At 37.4% G+C, this 21,216-nt stretch overlaps 1 protein-coding gene across 2 annotated transcripts; it reads left to right on the top strand.

The window, feature by feature from the left end:
- The first annotated feature begins 2,318 nt into the window (after positions 1–2,318).
- On the top strand, positions 2,319–20,991 carry LOC115214006 (protein HGH1 homolog). Of its 2 annotated transcripts, none has more exons than XM_036502686.1 (4): positions 2,319–2,422; positions 11,781–12,459; positions 14,236–14,420; positions 20,511–20,991. In XM_036502686.1, the coding sequence occupies exons 2-4, from the start codon at positions 11,793–11,795 to the stop codon at positions 20,766–20,768; spliced, it is 1,110 nt and encodes a 369-aa protein (XP_036358579.1). In that variant the 5' UTR covers positions 2,319–2,422; positions 11,781–11,792; the 3' UTR covers positions 20,769–20,991. The 2 variants fall into 2 exon arrangements, with proteins under 2 accessions (XP_036358579.1, XP_029638883.1); XM_029783023.2 differs by having other exon boundaries at positions 2,320–2,422; positions 14,236–14,426; positions 20,517–20,991.
- The last annotated feature ends 225 nt before the right edge of the window (positions 20,992–21,216 follow it).

Genomic DNA, 21,216 nt, shown 5'->3' with positions numbered 1-21,216 from the left:
ACCTTGGCCAAAATCTTCAACTCTGCATTAAGCAGAATGATGGGCCGAAAATTATCAATTAAATTCCCCTTGTTTGGGTCCTTTCTTAACAGCGCTACCACCCCTTGGCTCACAGACTTGAGAATTCTCCCGTTCTGCTGCCAGTTGGTGTACACGCATGCAAATAGGTGCTCAAACAATGAGTCCCAGTGATTTGTCCCCGCCACAGTCTGCCAACACATCCCCGACTTCCTTGGCTGTGATCGGCACCTCACAAGATTCCGCATCCGGCCTCGATAGACATGGCGAACTGGCTAGGAAGTCTGCGAGCTTATCTCCGTGCTCCAGTCTTCCGCTCCTCCCGAATAGCTGGGCAAAATGATCATGAAACACTTTGCACATCTCCACGGGTTCATTTACTGATCAACCATTTGGGTCCGTCAAAGATCAAATAGTTGAGTTGTTGCCATGCTGGCCCTCTACCACCCGGGCCCATCCGGCTGTGTTGATTCCTTCCTGTCTCATTGCACGGATCTTAGCCCTGACAATGCACCCTTTGTGTTTAGCTTTGCGGTGTTGGTCGAGTGCCAACCTCGCCGCTAACACTTTCGATGCACTGCCTGACCTCATTGCCTCATCTACTGCCTTAACTAGTTCCTTTTCTACTTTGTTTCTAGCACTAGCTAATTCTTTGCTAAACCTAATTGACTCAAATTTGATGGCTCTTTTCAGGGCGTACCACCATTTGTTGTTGATAATGGATCCGGTTAATGCCCACATTACTAATTGTCTAATCTGCTTCTAGGCTTCACAATCCAATATAATATTGTTTAGCTTCCAGTAACCGGTACCTCGTCTACACATGCTATCTATGTCAAGCGTACAGGTCACTAATTTGTGATCGCTGTAGCTGACGATATGGTGTTGTGGACAACTAAGTATTTTCTTATCTTTCCTTCTAGTTATGATTCTATCTATATAAGATCTGGAGTGTCTGGGTGGTCCAGTCTGAATCGATCTGCCAACTCGAAACGACTTAGCAGATCGTTGAGGTGAGGTAATCCCCTCCTATTCTTTCTCGAGCCGACATAATCTACACGTGCATCGCAAATTATTGTTGAAGTCACCTAGCAATACTAACGTGTTCGGCGTGCCAAGAAAATTCTCTAGGCTTTTGAAGTAATCTTTCTGCCCAGCTTTTCCTTCGCAGGGAGCATAGACAGCAACCAGCCTGAACACTTTACCACTGCTGTGCGTCACATCCAAAACGACCAACCTGCCTTCCGGATCTATAAAGACAGTTCTAATCTCTAAATCCTGGTTTTTCCTGACCAGCACTGCCACTCCTCCGCCCCCTCAAGGTCGACAGGGAGAAACGTATTTCTCGTAGCCGTTTAGAAGGGGCGAAAAAGCCTGCAGCCCACTCAGTCTGGATTCGGTAATTACCACTACATCCAAACGATGCGACCTAAGGTTGTTAAGGAGGTAGCCTTGCTTCCAATACGACCGCAGGCCGCGAATAAGGAGAGAGAGAGAGAGAGAGAGAGAGAGAGAGAGAGAGAGAGAGAGAGAGAGAGAGAGAGAGAGAGAGAGAGAGAAGAGAGCCGAAAGTTTAGGGAGAGGTTGCATGATCTGAAACTCAGATTCAGTCTGGAATTACTTCTAAATCAGTTCTGATCTCGGTTTAAACAATCTGCAAATCAGCTACATATTAGACCTTGATCTTAGCCATAAAACTGAGAAGCAAATCAACTAGATATAAGAGCAAAGGTAAGGTAACTAAAAAATGCAATGGAATTTATTAAAAAAAAAAGTTGAACTTTAATAACTTGGTTCCAAAAATTGCAAAAAAAAAAAAAGGTTTCGTCACTAAATCGCTGAACCTGCATACATTCGGTAACATCGTCTTCGATAAAATAACATCTGGTCCCAACTTCTGTCAAAAATTAATGTTAAGGAGTAAAAGTAAAAAGCGAAATTTGTTAGATGGAAAAGGAAATTGCTATATGTTGAGGGGAAAATAATGAGCGCCTAAATTCATCCGCAGATCTAACTGTCATAGATGCCTATTACTTTCTCTAAAGTACTTGTTATATTATAACAAAATAACCAATTCGTGATATTAACTCATTTACAAACTGTATTATGGAAAGCGGTAGACTCTTTTAATCTGCGAAACGAAACTTTCTTAATGAGAAATATTTAGAATATCTAAAAAAATATTTGTCGTACATTTAAAGTTTAAAAAATATACTATTTTTCGCAAAATTAAAATTAATTACAACTACTCAGAAAAAAAGAAAGAAAGAAAGAAAACGACACTATGTTGGCTCTTACTTCAGTTTGCCGGATTAAATTTTTAGGCAACTCAAATTAAACATGGGCATGTGTTCTACTGTATTACACAACAAAATATAATATTAACAGATACGGTAACGAACTGGTAAGAATTATTACAGAAACTAATCCAATATTACGATCACTTGTTAATAAGTTTTTCTTTTACATTTTTCTTTTTGTTATTATTGTGATAGTGTTATTGTTTATAATGAATGTTGTAGTCAAAAGCACGTGCTGTTTAAGACTAAGATCGAAAACCATTCACGGGAGATTTCAAATGAACAGTCATCTCTCAAAACAGTGTAGTTTGTAGGCGATTTGGCTACCGTTTGCATAAGGGTCCCTCATATGAAATATGAGCGACTGCATAAGGATCATTGATTGGTTCATATTTCTTAATTGAGAAATGTATCTGATTTCTGTGATTGTTTACGCTTTTAGCCGTTCAGATGATTCCCAAATATTTCATTCTACAAGAACAATTATTACTGAGAAACCAAACTAAGTGGCCGATCGACTTTGGTAAAAACAGTAGCCAAAACTCCTTCAAATGACAGCCTTAAATACAGAATGATAGATTATGCAATGCAGCCTATAATATAAAAAGCAAACGGCGGACGTGGGATGGGGGAAAATTGAAATTTTGGATCTTTTCGGTTTGAACGGCAGTTTTCTAGCGGTGTCATATGAAATTGTCACCCATAATTATGATCCTAGTATCGATCTATTGCATTTCAATCTGTTTTAGGGTTAGGGGTGGGGGGGAAAGGTATATTTTTTTCTTCACAAATGTAAATAAACCCAATCTGTTTCTTAAAGGAGGGACATATTCATACGGCAAAGAATGCTTTCACCTCAATAGACGGTCATTGATTGGTTAAAATTGCCGAAATGCAAGAAATTAAAGACGAAATATGTTACAAACTACAGAATTTTCTCAAGAAAGCCAAGAGAAAATGATGTTTTATAAACACATTCTACTAGTATACGAAGTTTAAAAGTGTTTAGTTACGTAGAAATTATTTAAAAAAACTGCCGGTCAAACCGAAAAGATCCGAAATTTTTAAATGCCGACTTTTGTCAATTTTTTTTTACAGATTCGGAATCTCCGTAGCCGAAAGGAGTATTTCTGTATATATAAAAAAAAAAAAATGCGGAAATGGGTGGGGTGACGGTCAGCCATATGACCCTCGAAATCCACACCCTGAACATATTACAACACTAGAGGCATTATTTGAACTATACACCCTTCAGTTGGTATTCTATCATCTCAGACAAGTTGCAAGACAGTAGAATGGAACTTTGGAGATTTCACACTAGTTCTAGCTGATCTAGTGACCATTTAGAAACTTGTTCGTTGTCTCTCTTTTGAGAGATGACTCTTCATTTTATTAAAATTGTTTTTTTTAAGAAAGAAAAATTGAGTAAAATGAAATCTAGATACAAAGTATTCTTTATGAAAAAAGGTTGTAAAAATCAATATTTTCAAGTCAGAATGAATTCTTTGGCAGTAGCTGAAAAATGTCAGATGAAGGGAAGAAAGCCTGTTATATGCATATTAAACGCTACGCACCCCCCACACACTATATATAATATATAAATATATGCATATATACATTCATATATGTACATACTTACATATATATGTATATATAGGTACAGGACATCAAAAAAGGGTTGAACACAATGAGAAACGAAAACATAGAAAACAAGCTTTTTTCGAACAACAAAAAAAAAAAACAGAGAAACGAGCCAGGCAACATAAAGAATATTCTCCTTCATCACTTGTCCCTGTTTCATCTTCTCCACGTTACGAAGGCAAGGACAATACGCAACTTCGTTGAAACAGTCCTTCCCGCAAAGCAAATTAAATAAAATTTGGGATTTTTTGCGGAGAGTGAAAGTGGTAACAAGAACAGGACAATGAGAACAAGACAGTAAAAACAAATGGTGATGGCTGTTAAGCCAAGCCAATAGAAAAATTATTCTGAATGCTAGGAGGATGAGTTTATGAGAGGAGACAGGTATAAGCATGTGTTGTCTTTAGGAAGGAAATGGGCAGAAAGATAGATTCCCTTTCGTCATGTGTCAGCGACAAGAGAGTCAAGGAGGAAGAGTGAGAGAGAGGGAATGGTGAAGAGGAGAGGAGAAGAATAGGGAAGGGTGGGAGAGAAAACCAGAAAGGATGAAGAACAAGAGAGGGAGAGAGATAGAGAAGAGATAGAAGAGTGCACATTGTAATTAAGAAGTAAGTATATACATATATGTCTTGCAAACAACTTGCACATGCAAGTGCTACCAGTTAAGAGCTCCGTATACCGGAAGCTAGCAAGTGTATGGGGTCATCAGGAGAGAATGCACGCCGTTTCAGGACCTACCTCTCAACGGCATCAATGCGCACTGGCCCCCCTCACTGATATGAGGCCCCGCTTGCTAGATCAGCTGGTTATGAAGAACTCAATATACTTCTAGCCATCGCTCATCGTCTCTTTTTAACCAAATCCAGTGGCTAGCATTCTCCACTGTAGATTGGATATCAGTCATGGTGGTATTGACTTTACAATGAGGTAGGCCTAGCGATAACAACAGTCGTCTCACGCTGTGTCCAACAAACCCTCTACATCCGACTTCGATAGGAAAATGTTCCGCTTTCCAGCCTGTGTCTTCACATTCCTCGAGAAGGTTTTCATTACGGTTCAATTTTCGAGCCCGAGCGGCGTCCATATTATCTTCATGAGGAACCGTTAGCTCGACTATATTTACAACTTTCTTTCTTTCACACCTCATCAAAATATCTGGTTTTTTCGAAACTGGGATGGGAAAGAAAACCTGGCACCCAGGTAAATCTGCAGTTACCTCCCAATAGCCGTTCCACTTTTCATTTTTCTCAGGAAGTTTCTTGATCTTTTTCTTGAAATGGATCCACTGACCTGGTCTCACGAAGGTAATGAAATATCTTGATGGTACTTTTAACGGTTTTTCCTCAGTGTTGTTGAGATGAATTTAGTTCTTTATAGCATTGAAGATAATCTTAAGGACCAAGTTGTGCCTCCATGTGTACCTGTTCAATGCTAATGAACAGTTGGAAAGAATATGTTTTAGTGTACCTACCTTTCCACATTTGCAGATGTCATTCTCTAAGACGTTCCATCTTACTAGATTCGTAGGTGATGGCAAAACATCATAAGATGAACGAATCAGGAAACTCAGCCGAGATGTCGTCCACTTCCACATCTCATCCCAACTTATCTTCCTCTCAACAACATGTTCTTCCCATCTCGTCATCTGACTTTGATGAACACATCGGATCAAATGAAGCTCTCTCTCTGCCTCTCTTGTTTTGATGCTGTTGCTAACAACAGATCTGCGTTCACTCCGCATCATGCTTGCAAACAGTCTGAACTGATCTGCGCCAAAACCAAGTCCTTTCCGATGGTTCTGCATTGCTCCCACCATCTCTCTCTCTCTCTCTCTCTCTCTCTCTCTCTCTCTCTCCCTCTCCCTCTCTCTCTCTCTCTCTCTCTCTCTCTCTATATATATATATATATATATATATATATATATATATATTTATTTATTTTATAATGGAGGAGGCCGTTCCTCTGGATTTATATATTTCTGAAAACGATATATATATAGCATTATTAAAAGAAAATGGAGATCAGGAAGTTAATAATTGTTTATTATTAATAGCAAATTGGTCATCTTCACTTACAGACATTTCAATTAATGCTCTATAAACATTAAATTTACATTAATGTGACATGAGCACAATATTATCAGAGGTAAAAAGATGTACATTTGGATGTTATGTATGCTTCTGTATTTATTTTGGCAGAGGTTAACACATCCTGTCATTAAATTATATATATCTATATCTATATCTCATCATCATCATCATTTAACGTCTGCTTTCCATGCTGGCATGGGTTGGACGGTTTGACTGAAAACTGGTGAGTCAGAGGCTGCACCTGGCTCAATCTGATCTGGCAAAGTTTCTACAGCTGGATGCCCTTCCTAACGCCATCCACTCCAAGAGTGTAGTGGGTGCTTTTATGTACCACTGGCATGAGGGCCAGTCAGGCAGTTCTGGCAACGACCACGCTCAAAAGGTATTTTCACATGCTACCTGCATGAAAGCCAGTCCGTTGGCACTGGCAACGCCCATGCTCGAGGTAAGGTGAGGCTGGCAATAATCACGCTCGAATGGTGCTTTTCACGTATCACCAGCACGGGAGCCAATCCGTGGCCCTGGATATGCTTCTTTTAATGTTCCACTGGCATGAGTGCCAATCAGGCGCTACTGTCATCGGCCATGTCAGTGATTTTGGTTTGTTTACACTTGCCTCAATAGGTCTTCACAAGCAAAGTTCATTGCCCAATGAATGAGGGGTACTCATAAGTAGGCTGGTTACGCTTCACATTCGGATGTGCTTTTAATGTTCCACTGGCATGAATGCTAATCAAGTGGTACTGTCGTCAGTCATGTCAGCAATTTTGATTTTGATTTCACTTACCTCAATAGGCCTTTGCAAGCAAGGTTTATTGTCCAATGAATGAGAGGTATTCATAATTGGGCTGGTTACATCCACTGGCACAGGCCATGGGCTATGGTCTCACTTGGCTTGTTGGGTCTTCTCAAGCACAGCATATCTCATATATATATATGAGAGGTATTGGTATCCAGAAGACCCAAGATGGCAAGTAAGGCTATGTAAGTGCTACAGGAGGACCGTAGTTAGACTCTCAGTTTGATAATAGGAGTGAGGAGTCTAATACGGGTCTTGTGTGAGTATGTATATATTAAATAAAATGAGACAACAAAGCCAAAGCTGTGTGGAATTTATAGGACATTTATAAAGAGAAAGGTAGTCTTACAGCTGTTTCTGAGATGTTAACAATATCCCTTCATCAGAAATGATATTAGAGAGTTAACTAGAAGGAAATAGCAGAGTTTAATATAAGGAGTTATTTTGCAAAAGGATGTATATAGGAAGTATAAAGGGAAATAAAAGAATAAAAATAGAAGTAAAAATATATGTAGGATGTTACAGTTGCTGTTCCATTATCCAAGGATAAATTCCAATAGGAGTTCATATTTTGTAATAACAAAATATGAACTCCTATTGGAATCTATCCTTGGATAATGGAACAGCAACTGTAACATCCTACATATATTTTTACTTCTATTTTTATTCTTTTATTTCCCTTTATACTTCCTATATCCATCCTTTTCCAAAATAACTCCTTATACTGGACTCTACTGTTTCCCACTAGTTAACTCTCTCATATCGTTCGTCTCTGATGAAGGGATATCACTAATATTCTAGAAACAGCTGTAAGACGACCTCTTTCTTTATAAATGGCCTATAAATTCCACACAGCTTTGGCTTTGTTGTCTCATTTTATTTAATGTGTATATATATATATATATATATATATATATATATATAATGAGACAACAAAACCAAGGCATTGTGGAATTTATAGGACATTTATATATATTACACGGAAAAAGGTGTAATTAATGTTAAAGCATATAAAGTATTGTACTACCATTAGTGCACTGATGCGAGTTAAGACTTTAAAAATTCCACTGTAATTTTGAATCAGACAATTTAATCTGCATTGCTTTATTTACATATTTTTCCAGGAATTGTGACCAGAACCTTGGATGAGTTATCTCCCCTGCCATTATATTGAGACAACTATTAACTATTTTGCGTAACCTAATCTTGCACTGAGATACTTGTATTCAACACGTTAAATATTTTACTATCCTGAGAAAACTAAAGATTATGAAGTGCATCTAATGTTGCTACAACAATCTATATGTTTCATGTTAAATTTTATTGTATTACAGTAAATGTTATATACTCTAAGTTAGCTTTTAACGCTACTTAACTCTATGAGTTGTCTCCCTTCTTGCTATTTTCCTTGCTTGTTTCTTGAGCCCTCTTCTGATGGAGTCAGAAGAGGGCTTAACTTTCTCCATCTGTTGCGGCAGCGTGACATATCTTGGCTTCTAGTGATTTGCTTATTCATCCCTTGACGTTATCTGTCCATCTTTTCCTTTCCCGCTCCACAGTTCCTTGAAGAGTGATCTTTGTAAGGGCATCTGGATTTTGTAACATGATCATAACATCTTTTCTTCCTTGTTGTGAGAAGGTCTTCTTAAGGGCCGATGTGATGCTAGATAGTTTGCAGACTTGTTAATTTGTGATGTGCTTCAACTACAAGATGCCAAGATGTGCCTATATCTCTGCAGTCATTGACTTAATGCATCCTTGCGAAACCGTTCAATGCATACCAGTATGGAACATGGACATTAAATTATGATGATTGTGATATATACATTTCATAATTAATAATTGATATTCATGCTTTTTAATAACTGCTTGTATTCTTATCTTATATGCATAGAATTATATTATATGTATGTATGTTATTATGGTTGTCATTTTGATAAATAAATAAATAAGTCAACTTTTTAATATCCTAAAGTTGATGAACCAACTAATGTGCTTCTCCATTTTCTTATTTGCAATATATATATATATATATATACATATATGGCAAATGAAAGACAGAAGATGGAATATATGAGAATTTATTATTAATCATGACAGTTGTTTCAACACATCTACCATCGATCCTTCATGGGTGGGACACTCAGCAACTGGTTCAGGAGCATCCCGCGGTGCTGATGTATCTCGTTGGGTGATAAATAGATACAACTCGTTAAAACAGTTCTGCAATGTAACTTCTCGTTTTGTAGAAAGAAAAGTAGCCAGATGGAGGAGATATTTTCATTCATATAGATGATCAAAAATAAAATCACAGATGGAAAAAAAGAGAAATGAGAAATGAACATGTAATCCAGCAAGAAAAATATTAAAAATAACTGCCAGAACAGACTGGAGCTTGGTCCATGCCTGCCCGGTCAAACCCATGCCAGCGTGGACGACGGACGTTAAATGATGATGATGATAGATAGATAGGCACAAACATGGCTGTGTGGCAGTGGCAAGAAGATTGCTTCCCGACCACATAGTTTCAGGTTCAGTCTCAGTGTGTGGCACCTTGGGGGGGGGAGGGCACCTTGGCTGTTGGTTTGTTTATGTTCCCATAAATTAGTGGGTTGGCAAAAATGTATTGTAGTTGATGTGTTGAACTAAACTCTTCAAGCTAGTGCCCCAGCATGGCTACAGTCCAATGACTGAAACAAGTAAAAGTTGAAAGATAAATATATATATATATTTATATATATATATATATATATATATATAATAATAATAATAATAATAATAATAATAATAATATAAATCATGTATAAATATATGCAATATATATATATATATACATATATATATATATATATATATATATATATTATATATATATATATATATATATATATATATACATATACATATACTTATAATTAGGGTTCAGCAACGATTTGCTTCACCACATACCGAAGTTTAGAAATAGCAGTCAAAAAATCTTAGCTATTCCTTCTACTTTAAAGGGGAAGCAAATCGTTGCTGAACCTTAATTATAAAGTATTACTTAAGCTTACCATGAAATGGTCTTTTTCATGCCGAATTCTACTTGGTGAAATTACTGATTACTTCTTAATTAATTAATTTCACCCTTTGTTATTATTCACGGAGTGGTTGGCGTTAGGAAGGGCATCCAGCTGTAGAAACACTGCCAGATCAGACTGGAGCCTGGTGCAGCCCCTGGCTTCCCAGACCCCAGTCGAACCATCCAACCCGTGCTAGTGCGGAAAATGGACGTTAAACGACGATGATGATGATATATATATATATGAACATATATGTGCTTAGAAATGTTTGTGTGTGTATAACTTTTATCTTTTACTTGTTTCAGTCATTAGACTGTGGCCTTGCTGGACCATCTCCTTGAAGAATTTTTAGTTGAATGTATCAACCCCAGTATTTATTTTTTAAAGTCTGGTACTTATTCTAGCCTTCTCTTTTGCCAAACTACTAAATTCTGGACACTTAAACACACCAGCACTAGTTGTCAAGCAGTGGTGGGGGTACAACATAAAGACACACAGAAACATATATGTACATACACATGGTCCAAACAATAAGTATCCAGACTGTTGCCATATTAACGAAGCTAAAGCATGCAGAGTCAAGCTGCTTGACATAGATTGACATTGAGCTCTGCTGTGCATGCGCACTAAGTTTTAACGTTCTAACTCACTTCCGCTGTTTACAGCAGTGCTTGGAAGGAAGGTGTGTAGCATATAATCATCGCATTGACCATGACAGAGAAAGTTGAGCAGAGAATCTGCATCAAATTTTGCCAAAAGCTTGGTGATACCTGCTCAGAGGCCTACACAAAGTTTTCAAAAAGTTTTACATCGTTCTTGACACAATCAAGGAGATCTTGTGCAACTGAAACCCGAGTGTTTCTTTGGTCAGCTGAAAGCAGTTTTGGCACAAACTTGACAGACATGTGTGTCTTACCTAAATCTTCAAGTGATAATGGACTGAACTGTAACTAATCTGCACATCCTCCAATAACTCACAGATGTTGTTTTTCCCTCAAAGCTGCACATACATCTGCGATGTTTTTCTCAGTTCTGCTGGTTGCAGGTCTCCCAGAGCATTTGTTAATAGTGACATTTTTTTGGCCATCTTGGAAACGTCTGAATCACTCATACATTCTTCTCCACACACTTTCTGCAACTTTGTGTAGGCCTTTGAGCAGGTATTGCCATGACAACTTTCTCTATCATGGTCAATGCAACAATCACATGCTACACACCTTCCTTCCAAGTACTGCTGTAAACAGTGAAAGTGAGGTAGAATGTTAAAACTTAGTGCACTTGCATAGCAGAGTTCAAGGTTAATCTTTGCCAAGCGGCTTTACTCTATGTGCTTTAGCTTCGTTACTATGGCAACAGTCCAGATACTTATTGATCAGACCTCATATATAAGGCAGGCTTGTTTCAATTTCCATCTACCAAATCCACTCACAAGGCTTTGGTCAGCCCAAGGCTATAATCGAAGACACTTGCTCAAAGTGCCATGTGGTTGGGAAGCGAGCTTATCATACAGCCACACCTGCACTTATATACATATATAATTAATTATATGTATCTGTATGTGTATATGAATTAGTGCAGCCTTGGTTTGACATCACTTGATGATTGTAAACGAATGTCACTGTCATACAGTTGTGTCATTTCCAATCTTTCATAAAAACGTCTGATTATGGGAAAATGTTACCTTACTTGGGAACAGGTGAGGGTTGGTGACAGGAGAGGCATTGGGCTGTGAAAAATATACCTTGTCAATTTTCCTCTGAGCCATGCATGCATGCAAAAGTGGACATTAAAAGTAGTGATGATGAGGATGCTGCAGCTGATAAAGAATAACCTTTTTTTTTGAAATTCTTGTTTTTTCTCTCTTTTTCAGAGCTTTATCGAAATGGCTGACATTGATGAAAAAGAACTAAATTCATTAGTTCTTCCCTGTCTGTTGCCTGCTGCTACATTAGAAGTAAAGAAAATGGCATTGGATGTTGCTGTTTCATACTCTGAACATGAAGTCGGTAAAAAAGTCTTGTCAAAATCAGAAACTTTAAAATACTTTATGATGTTAACTGCAGAATCTGATTGTGCAGTTTCAAAACAAGCATTTACTATTTTAATTAACATTCTTGCTGATACTGATATTGCTGAAAAGTTCCTGGAAATCCAAGAAGCTAAAGCCTTTGGATTGGAAGCTTTTGATAAAATTACTGACAGGGAATTTGAGTCTGCAGACATGATGTGTATGTTACTTTCTAATGTGAGCCGAACTGAGCAATGTGCTGCCATTATAACTAAATGGTTTCCTGAAGACAAAATTAATGGTATTGTTGAGAAAATAGTTTCAGCCTTGGTAGAACTAAATTATAACAAAAAAGGCTGTTATTTGCATCATTTATCTCTTGTGTTGTGCAACTTGTCCCAAGTTTCTCAAATTCGTGCAATATTACTTGACAAAGAAAGACGGCTGATTACTAAACTCATATCATTCCTGTCTTTTGAGAAATCCACAATCAGAAGGAAAGGCTGTGCTGGTGTTATAAAGAATTGTTGCTTTGATACAAGTAAGTTACATTTTTTTGTTGAAAGAAGTTACTATATTTTGTTTCTTGTCATTATTATCATCATGGCTGTATGCCACTATTAAAAAAGTAATGTTACAATGCAATCTGAGTTCAGACCCACTGCAAAGCACCTTGGGCAAGTGTTTTCTAATATAGGTTCATACTGACCAAAGACTTGTGAGTGGACTTGGTAGATGGAAACTGAAAGAAGCCAGTTGCACACACGCATGTGCGCACGCACATGCAAAACAACATCATCACATATGCATGTGTTTATTTATCTGTGTCTGTGTTTGTCCTCCCACCATTGCTTGACAACTGATGTTGGTGTGTTTATGTCACTGTAACATAGCAGTTTGGCAAAAAAGACCAATAGAATAAGTATGAGGCTTACAGAGAATAAGTTTTGGGGTCGATTTCTTTGACTAAAACTGTTTAAGGCGGTGCTCCAGCATGGCCACAGTCAGTTGACTGAAACAAATAAAAGAATAAAAGAAAACACATATACACAGACATACACATGCATAAATACTTCTAGAGCCCATAATTAAAACTATAGAACAATCTGGTTTCCTTCTGGCCATCATCCTTAAGTTAAATACAGGAAGTGATTGTGTTATCTCTGGTAGATAAAGTATTGCCCAGGTGCAATTGAGGAAGACAGTCTCTCTATGATGCTGTTTGGACTTGCAATGAATCTCATATTACTTTTCTTTGAGGAAATGTGAAGGTATATAAATGACTTACAAGATCAGAAACATTTAACCTGACACATAGCATCTTTATAGACAACCTGAAGATTATATACAGAAATTATAAATGATATGAAGAACCTTGATCTGGTTTTCACAATCTCAAAGGATAAAGCAGTGGAATTTGTTCATCATAAGTGTTCATATCTGATGAGAAACTAAAGGAAATTACAAGCCACTATAATAACATCTTTATTAATTGTCAGACTATTTATCTGATATCCTATGTGGATGGATCAATAGATATCCTGTGATGTCATTTGTGACGAGGTAAGTATGACCAATGAAAATGTTGAATGAAAACACTCACAGTGTTTTCTCCATACAAAACATCAGTGGCCCACGATGTATTTGCTATACCAGTACTCAGATTAATATTTGAACTTTGATTGGATGTTAAATGAGACCCAAGCCTTTAATATTAAAAACCTGGAGACTACTATCCACCACCAGAAATGGTCACATAAATAATGTTATTGACCTCCTGAGGGTCTTTCCTAGTATGTATGTGTGTGTTCATGTATGTATGTAGTGTATATATGTATGTGTGCGTGTGTTGTGTTTGTTTGTGTAAATAATAAAAGTGGTTTATTTGCAATTTAAAACCGAAAGGTAGAACTATAGACGTCACTAAAGTGACAATGGGTACTAGTTAGCACCAGCATTGCTAGAAATAAGAGTGGGATGATGTTTTGAGCTCTGTATCAGTTACTTCCCTTTATGCCTAATCGCCATTACTAACTTCACTTATTGCCTACCTCCAAAGTCGAGAAAAGTATCAAGTAAAGTACTAGGATGGATAAAACCCTTAAAGGCAATATCCCAGCATAGCTGGAACCACTGAAAGAATCTATTTTCCATGTTGGTACAAGATGATTTGTGACAACTGTACAACATATTATTACTCTTCTTTCCATATCAATGCATCTCTGAAACTCAACATCAAGGGATTTGATCTTGTCCCTTCTTATTTCTGTGTAAACCATATCTTAGGTCACAAACCAACATTTTATTCTTATTTCAGGTTGCCACGATTGGTTACTAAGTGACGTAGTTGACATTTTGCCTTATCTACTCTTACCTCTGGCTGGTCCGGAAGAATTTGATGATGAAGACAATGCCAGCTTACCACTGGATCTCCAGTACCTTTCACCTGACAAAACTCGGGAAACTGACCCAGAAACACGAAGAACATTGATTGATGCAGTTTTTCAGGTGTGACTTAATTGCTAACCTCACTGTCCTTGTTTCCTTTCCATTGCTTTCTCTAATATATCTGTTTCCATTTATTGTCTCTTATGTGTCTACAATGCAGTCTCATATCACTCCACTGCTCTCCTTAATATGTTACCATTGGTGTTTTTATGCTGTCCTTTTGCTGTTACCATTATTGTATCTCTACTTTGTCCCTATTTGTGAGTTTCTAATCTCTGTTGCATGTACCCCATGTTGAGATCATTGGTCATGGTATCATCATCATCAGCAGCAGCAGCAGCAACATCATCATCATTAACATTTAAGGTCTATTTTTCATCCTGGCTTGGATTGGACGGCTTGACAGGAACTGGTAAGGCAAGGGGCTGCACCAGGTTCCATAGTCTGTTTTGGTTTGGTTTCTATAGCTGGATGTCCTTCCTAATGCCAACCACTCTAGAGTGCACTGGGTGCTTTTTACGTGGCACCATCACCAGTGTTTTTTATATGGCACCAGCACCAGTGCTTTTTTAGGTGGCACCAGTATTTTTTATGTGGTATCAGCACCAGCACTCACATAGTGCTTTATATGTGGCACCTTGATGTTAGAATCTCAGTTCTGTTGTGGTGGGTAGGTCTTCTCGAGTACAGCATAGCTTAGTTCTCTGTCCTCTCTTTCTTAAGGTATTTTTTATTTTTCCTTACTTCATTCATGAGTTGTGGCTATGTTGGGACACCTCCTTAAAGTGTGCAGTCAAACAAATAAACTCCAATACTTATCTATTTTAAGTCTGGTATTTATTCTATCAGCCGCTTTCACCAAACTGTTAAGTTACGGGGATGTAAACAAACCAACATTGGTTGTCTAGTAGTGGTGTGGGGAACAAGCACAAAGGCACACACATATAAAATATAGGTGCAAGAGTGGCTTTGTGGTAAGAAGCTTGCTTTCCAACCACATGGTTCCAGGTTCAGTCCCACAGCGTGACACTTTGGGCAAGTTTCTTCTATAGCCTGAGGCTGACCAAAGCCTTGTGAGTGGATTCGATAAATGGAAACTGAAAGAAACCTGTCATATATTTATGCATATATTTATATGTGTATCTGTGTTTATCCTCCACCTTACGGCTCGGCAATTGGTTTTGGTGTGTTTAACTCCCTGTAACTTTGTGGTTTGGCAACAGAGACCGATAGAATAAATATCAGACTTTAAAAAAAATAAGTAATGGGGTCAATTTGTTTGACTAAAATTCTTCAAGGTGGTGCTCCAGCATGGCCACAGTCAAATGACTGAAACAAGTACAAGATATATATATATATATACACGCACACACATACACACAATGGGCTTCCACACAATTTCCATGTGCTAAATATTCTCTCAAAACGTTGGTTGACCTGGGGCTATAGTAGGAGGTACTATGTAGTGGGACTGAATTTGAAACCTCATTTGAAAAGAATGTAAATGTACCACAAATGAAAAAGGGTTGTGGAGCACTGGTCTAGATGCCCTTAAAAAGATAAGATTATCATAGCTGGAATGTCTTGTTCAGAGTTGAGCTGAGGATAAATAACAACAACAAATACTATATGCAGATATAGTTATTGTTGTTACATAGTCATTGTATATTTGAAGTAAATCCAACTCATAGCTGTTCAGTGAAACTTTTACCATCGGTGTTTAATAAAAAGAGCAGTGCTCAAAGCTGTCTAAAAAAACCTCCTACAAGGGAGACAACTGTAACGCGATTAGTGTGATTAACATTCAGTTTGTTCATAGGTAAATGTATATGCTTGTATAGAGGTAAAAAAAAAAAAAAAAGTTACATTCTCGAGTCAAACTGATTCACAAGGGCCTGTTTCACGGCATAAGTTAAGTTAAGTTAATTTTTGGGCTCAAAAAGCAAAAAGCAAGGCCATGTAGGGGGACATGGAGTTATGTACAGTGAGGGTGTTCATGCAAAGAGTTCAGGCCATTTCTGGTCAAGAGAGACTTTGATCCGAGCGGTCATCGGCATCTTCACTATCTCGTCCGGCAGCTTATTCCACGGATCTGCAACCCGGACAGAGAAAGCCCCTCTCCTTCGATTGAGATGAAATCGTCGCAGATAGAGTTTTTCGGAGTGACCCTGCAGCCGACGCTCAGGAGCAGGAGTGAAGAACAGTTCTTTCGAGAGGTTACACTTTCCGCTCATGATGTTGTGAACAAGAATGAGATCACCACAGCGGCATCGTTTTTCTAGAGAATAAAGGTCGAGCGTCTTCAGCCTTTCTTCATAAGACAATGCTTGAGACCAAGAACCATGCGGGTAGCCAGCTTCTGGACTCTTTCGAGATGATGTATGTCTTTGAGGAGATAAGGAATAGAGACTTGAATCCCATACTCCAAGATGGGTTTCACCAGCGGGACATAGAGCGGTAGGAATATGGCTGCTGTGAGCATTCCGAATGACTGTCGAATCAAAAACAGAACTCTGCGTGCTTTGTTGGCAGCATGGACGCACTGGGCGAAAAGGAAGAATCCACCAAGATACCCAGGTCCTTTACCTGGTCGGTCCTCTCTAGCAGCAGACGACCCGGCATATATATTCTCCACCTGGACAGGACGCTGATCTTGCAGGATTACTAATTTTTGCCAGCTGAGTGGACTGGAGCAATGTTAAATGAAGTGTTTTGTTTAAAAACATGTGGTGCCCAGTCTAGGAATCGAAACCACAATCTTATGATCATGAGTCCAACACCCTAACCACTAAGCCACGCGCCTCCACTAGAATGTAGAGGTGGGTTGCTCAAGAGCAGTGGTTCTCAGCTAGGACCTGTGTGGCTCTTGGAAGCCCATATAAGATTTTGCTGTTAAAATTTATGTGCAATGAATTGCTCATACTTCCACAATAAACAAAATATCAAAATAATTTTTCAATACAATTTGTAATAACATTTAATAATAAAAATACTGTGGGATTTTTTTTGTATACATTGAATGGCTATGGATGTCCAGGAGAGTAAAATAGGAATCAAAGTGGTCCATAGGCAAAAAAATGGTTGAGAATCATTGCTCAAGAAGGTTGAAGTTTGAAAGGAAGGAATCAAAGTGACATGTTTTGAAATTTAACTGAAGAACGAGATGCTGTAGGAAGTAATGGGCATATATCGAGCCTTCAGAACACATGCATTGAGACTGTTATACTTAGATGTGGATAGAAAGTCTGTCATGAGTCCTAAAGCTGTAGCTCCATCTTTACAAATTTGCAGGCTTTAAAAAAATATTCTTTATTATTGTTTTTATTTTTGTTATTATTGTTTTTATTATTTGTTAAGGTAATAAGCTTGCAGAATTGTTAGTATTGCTGGGCAAAATGCTGAGTGGCACTTTGTCTATCTTTATGTTCTGAGGTCAGCTTTGCCTGTCAACTTCTCAGGGTTGATAAAAAATAAGTGCCATTTGACTACTGGAGTTGATGTAATCAATGTACCCACTTCTCTGAACTTGCTGACCTTGTACCAACATTGGAAACTGTTATTAAATAAATTGTTTTAATTTTCACTTACATGATTTAAGTTAAAATAAGTATGTGTGTGTGTGTGTGTGTGTGTGTGTGTGTGTGTGTGTGTGTGTGTGTGTGTGTGTGTGTGTGTGTATGTGTGTATGTATGTATGTATGTATGTATGTATGTATGTATGCATGCATGCATGCATGTTTACATACACACATGTATGTATGTATATATACATGTATATGTGTATATATATACACACATGCACATGATTTACACACATATGTATGTGTATATATATATATATATATATATATATATATATGTACACACACGCATAAGTTTTATTGTACATTAGAGAGAGGGAAAGAAAATGTGTGTGCATGCATGAACGTGTGTATATGTATCTAACTTTTGGCATTAAATGTAATGTTTATTTTGAAATTATGCAAAAAAAATTTAGTTGGAAAGTACCATTTCCTTTATTCCCTGCTTCCTGATGAAAAGAGACATTTAGAGAAAGAGAATGAGAGATTTGGAGGAGTTGGGGTGATGATAAAGAAGTCTTTTACAGTTAGTTTAATGGAAAATATTAAAAAAAAAACCCAAAAAACAGAAGGGACAACTTTGTTGGTGCAGTTTGGTTAACTAGTCTTTTGGAGATGGTTTAGCAGGGGGAAGAAAAACAAGAAAACAAAAACAAATGATAACAAATTACAAAGAAAGTAGAACATAATTTGAAATAAAATTCTTCAAAGTTCTACAGTTGGCTAGTAGTGCCATGAATTAAAAAAAAGTGAAAATAATTTTGAGAAAAGGCCTTCCATTATTTTTTTAAAGGCAGTGCTCCAGCATGGCCGCAGTCAAATGACTGAAACAAGTAAAAAAAAAAAAATGTGAAGAAGGATTATAGGCACAGCTTGCTTCCCAGTCACTTGGTTCTGGGTTCAGTTTCATTGTGTGGCACATTAGGCAAGTGTCTTCTACTATAGCCTCGGGCTGACCAAAACCATGTGAGTGGATTTGGTACGTGGAAACTGAAAGAAGCCCATTGTATGTATGTGTTTGTGTGTATGTTTTTCAATTTTGAAAATAACAAATAATTTAGTAAAATGACGTTGTCATTATTAAGCTGCTTGACAACCAGTCTTGGTGTGTTTACATCCCTGTAACTTAATGGTTTGGCAAAGGAGTTTGATAGAATAAGTACCAGGCTTCAACAAAAAAAAGTTTTGTTGCTCTTCTGATTAAGTCATCCACTACTCTCCTATTATACTTAGATTCACCCTTTTGTTACCATATTTCTGTTGAAATGCATTGCCATTGTTTCAATTAATTTTGAAAATAATAATTTAGTAAAATAATGTCATTATTAAGCTGGTGTTTGAAACATGAACTAATATGAAATTTTGATGGAAGGTTTTTGTTTGGATCATTTTAAAATTAGGAAGTTTGTATCATAGACTCAGGGCTGGCCTCAACCTGGTTGGTATCAAAAGGGTTAATTATAATAATTATTTCTAATTTTTGCACAAGGAAAGGGACAAGATGGAATTTGAGCTTGTAATGAACCAGAAGAAATTTTATCTAGCATTTTGTCTGACATGCTAACAATTCTGCCAGCTTGCCACCTAGGGTTAATAATAAGCCTGAAATTTTGTGGCAGGGCACAGGTTGATTCCATCGATATTTTACTGGTACTTAATTGTTTTAGTCGATACTTTTACATCGATTACATCACTGTTTTACTGCTACTTAATTTATTGACCCTGAAAGGATGAAAGGCAAAGCTGACCTTGGTGGAATTTGAACTCAGAACATAATGATGGACGAAATGCCACCAAGCATTTTGCCTGATGTGCTAATGATTCTGCCAGCTTGCCACCTAGAGTTAATAATAATGATTTCTAACATTGACACAAAGTCACACATTTGCTGGTAGAGATTACTTAATTAAATCAACACCATTATTTAGTTATAGTAAAACACACTTGTCCAGGACGTTGCACTCCAGGACTGAACCCAAAGCCATGCAGCTGAGAAGCAAACTTCTTAACCACATAGCTATGTCTGTACCTCAGTATTAATAGATTAAAATTAGATGATATCTGTTAGTATCATTTTAGCATTTGCTTCCATGCCTCAAGAAACTAATTATCCATGATGTAAAACTTGAAAATAAATTTATTAAAAGAAAAACCATCATCATTCATCATCATCATTTAATGTCTGTGTTTCATGTTGGCATGGGTTGAACGGTTTAACCTGATCCAGTGAACCACAAGGTTGCATTGGGTTCTGTGTCAGCTTTGACATGCTTTCTATGGCTGGATGCTCTTCCTAATGCTAATCCCTTTACAATGTATACTGGGTGATTTTTTATGCCACTGGCACTTGTAGAGTTGCCAAATGATTTGCAAGATAGGAAATAACAAGAAAAGAGATAAAGGCAGGAAAGGAAAAACCTTTGTAACTAAGTGGGGTGGAGAGGTGATATTTATGTCAGAGATAAGCAAGGACCAGCAGAGGATACAAGTGGCTATTAATAAAGCTTAAACTTTGAGAAAAAAGAAACATCTTTGAACAATGTGAACTAATATTTATGCTTCTCTTTCAGTTGTGTGCCACAAAAGCTGGACGGACCTATATCAAAGAAAAGAACACTTATATTATCATGCGGGAACTACATAAATGGGAAACTGACAAAGCTAATGACATAGCCATCCAAAACCTTATTGACATTCTCATTGGAGATGAACCAGCAAAAGAACATGAAGATCTTAGCAATGTGGTTGTTCCTGAGAATCTGAAGAAACAATTTTTGAAAGAAGATGAAGAAGATCTTAAAATGATATCTGATGACTCTTAGAAATATTTTGAAATTTTCAGATTAAGTTTACTGCATCGCTTCTATTGATTACATGGTTATCTGTTCAAGCTTACTACTGCTAAGATATGTTGTAACCCCTGTCAACAAGACTCCTGACTGTGCTTATTTACTTCAGTGTCTTGTTGATACCAGGGACCACAGCAATTTTATTAATGAACAGTGAATGACTTTTAGCATTAAAACTGGCCATATCCAACCTAAATATTCTTCCTGTTCTATGTTCAAACCAGTCAGATCTGGTCTTTCACACCTACTGAAAATAAGCAATCACATCATGAAAATCTTGAAGCTATGAGATAATGCATGATTGATTCAAAACAATGTGAATAAATAAAAGGTTGCGAGCTGGCAGAAACGTTAGCATGCCAGGTAAAATGCTTAGCAGTATTTTGTCTGTCTTTACGTTCTGAGTTCAAATTCCACTGAG

Source organism: Octopus sinensis, linkage group LG1 (assembly GCF_006345805.1).
Source record: "Octopus sinensis linkage group LG1, ASM634580v1, whole genome shotgun sequence".
NCBI lineage: Eukaryota > Metazoa > Mollusca > Cephalopoda > Octopoda > Octopodidae > Octopus > Octopus sinensis.
This window is presented reverse-complemented; position numbering and strand designations above follow the sequence as displayed.

What these genes read in the sequence shown, in the direction of transcription:
- LOC115214006 (XM_036502686.1), top strand. Translation starts at nt 11,793, where the DNA reads ATGGCTGACATTGATGAAAAAGAACTAAATTCATTAGTTCTTCCCTGT. An exon ending in GAATTGTTGCTTTGATACAA is followed by an intron (nt 12,460 to 14,235) that starts GTAAGTTACATT and finishes TTCTTATTTCAG; the next exon opens with GTTGCCACGATTGGTTACTA. An exon ending in GAACATTGATTGATGCAGTT is followed by an intron (nt 14,421 to 20,510) that starts TTTCAGGTGTGA and finishes TTTATGCTTCTC; the next exon opens with TTTCAGTTGTGTGCCACAAA.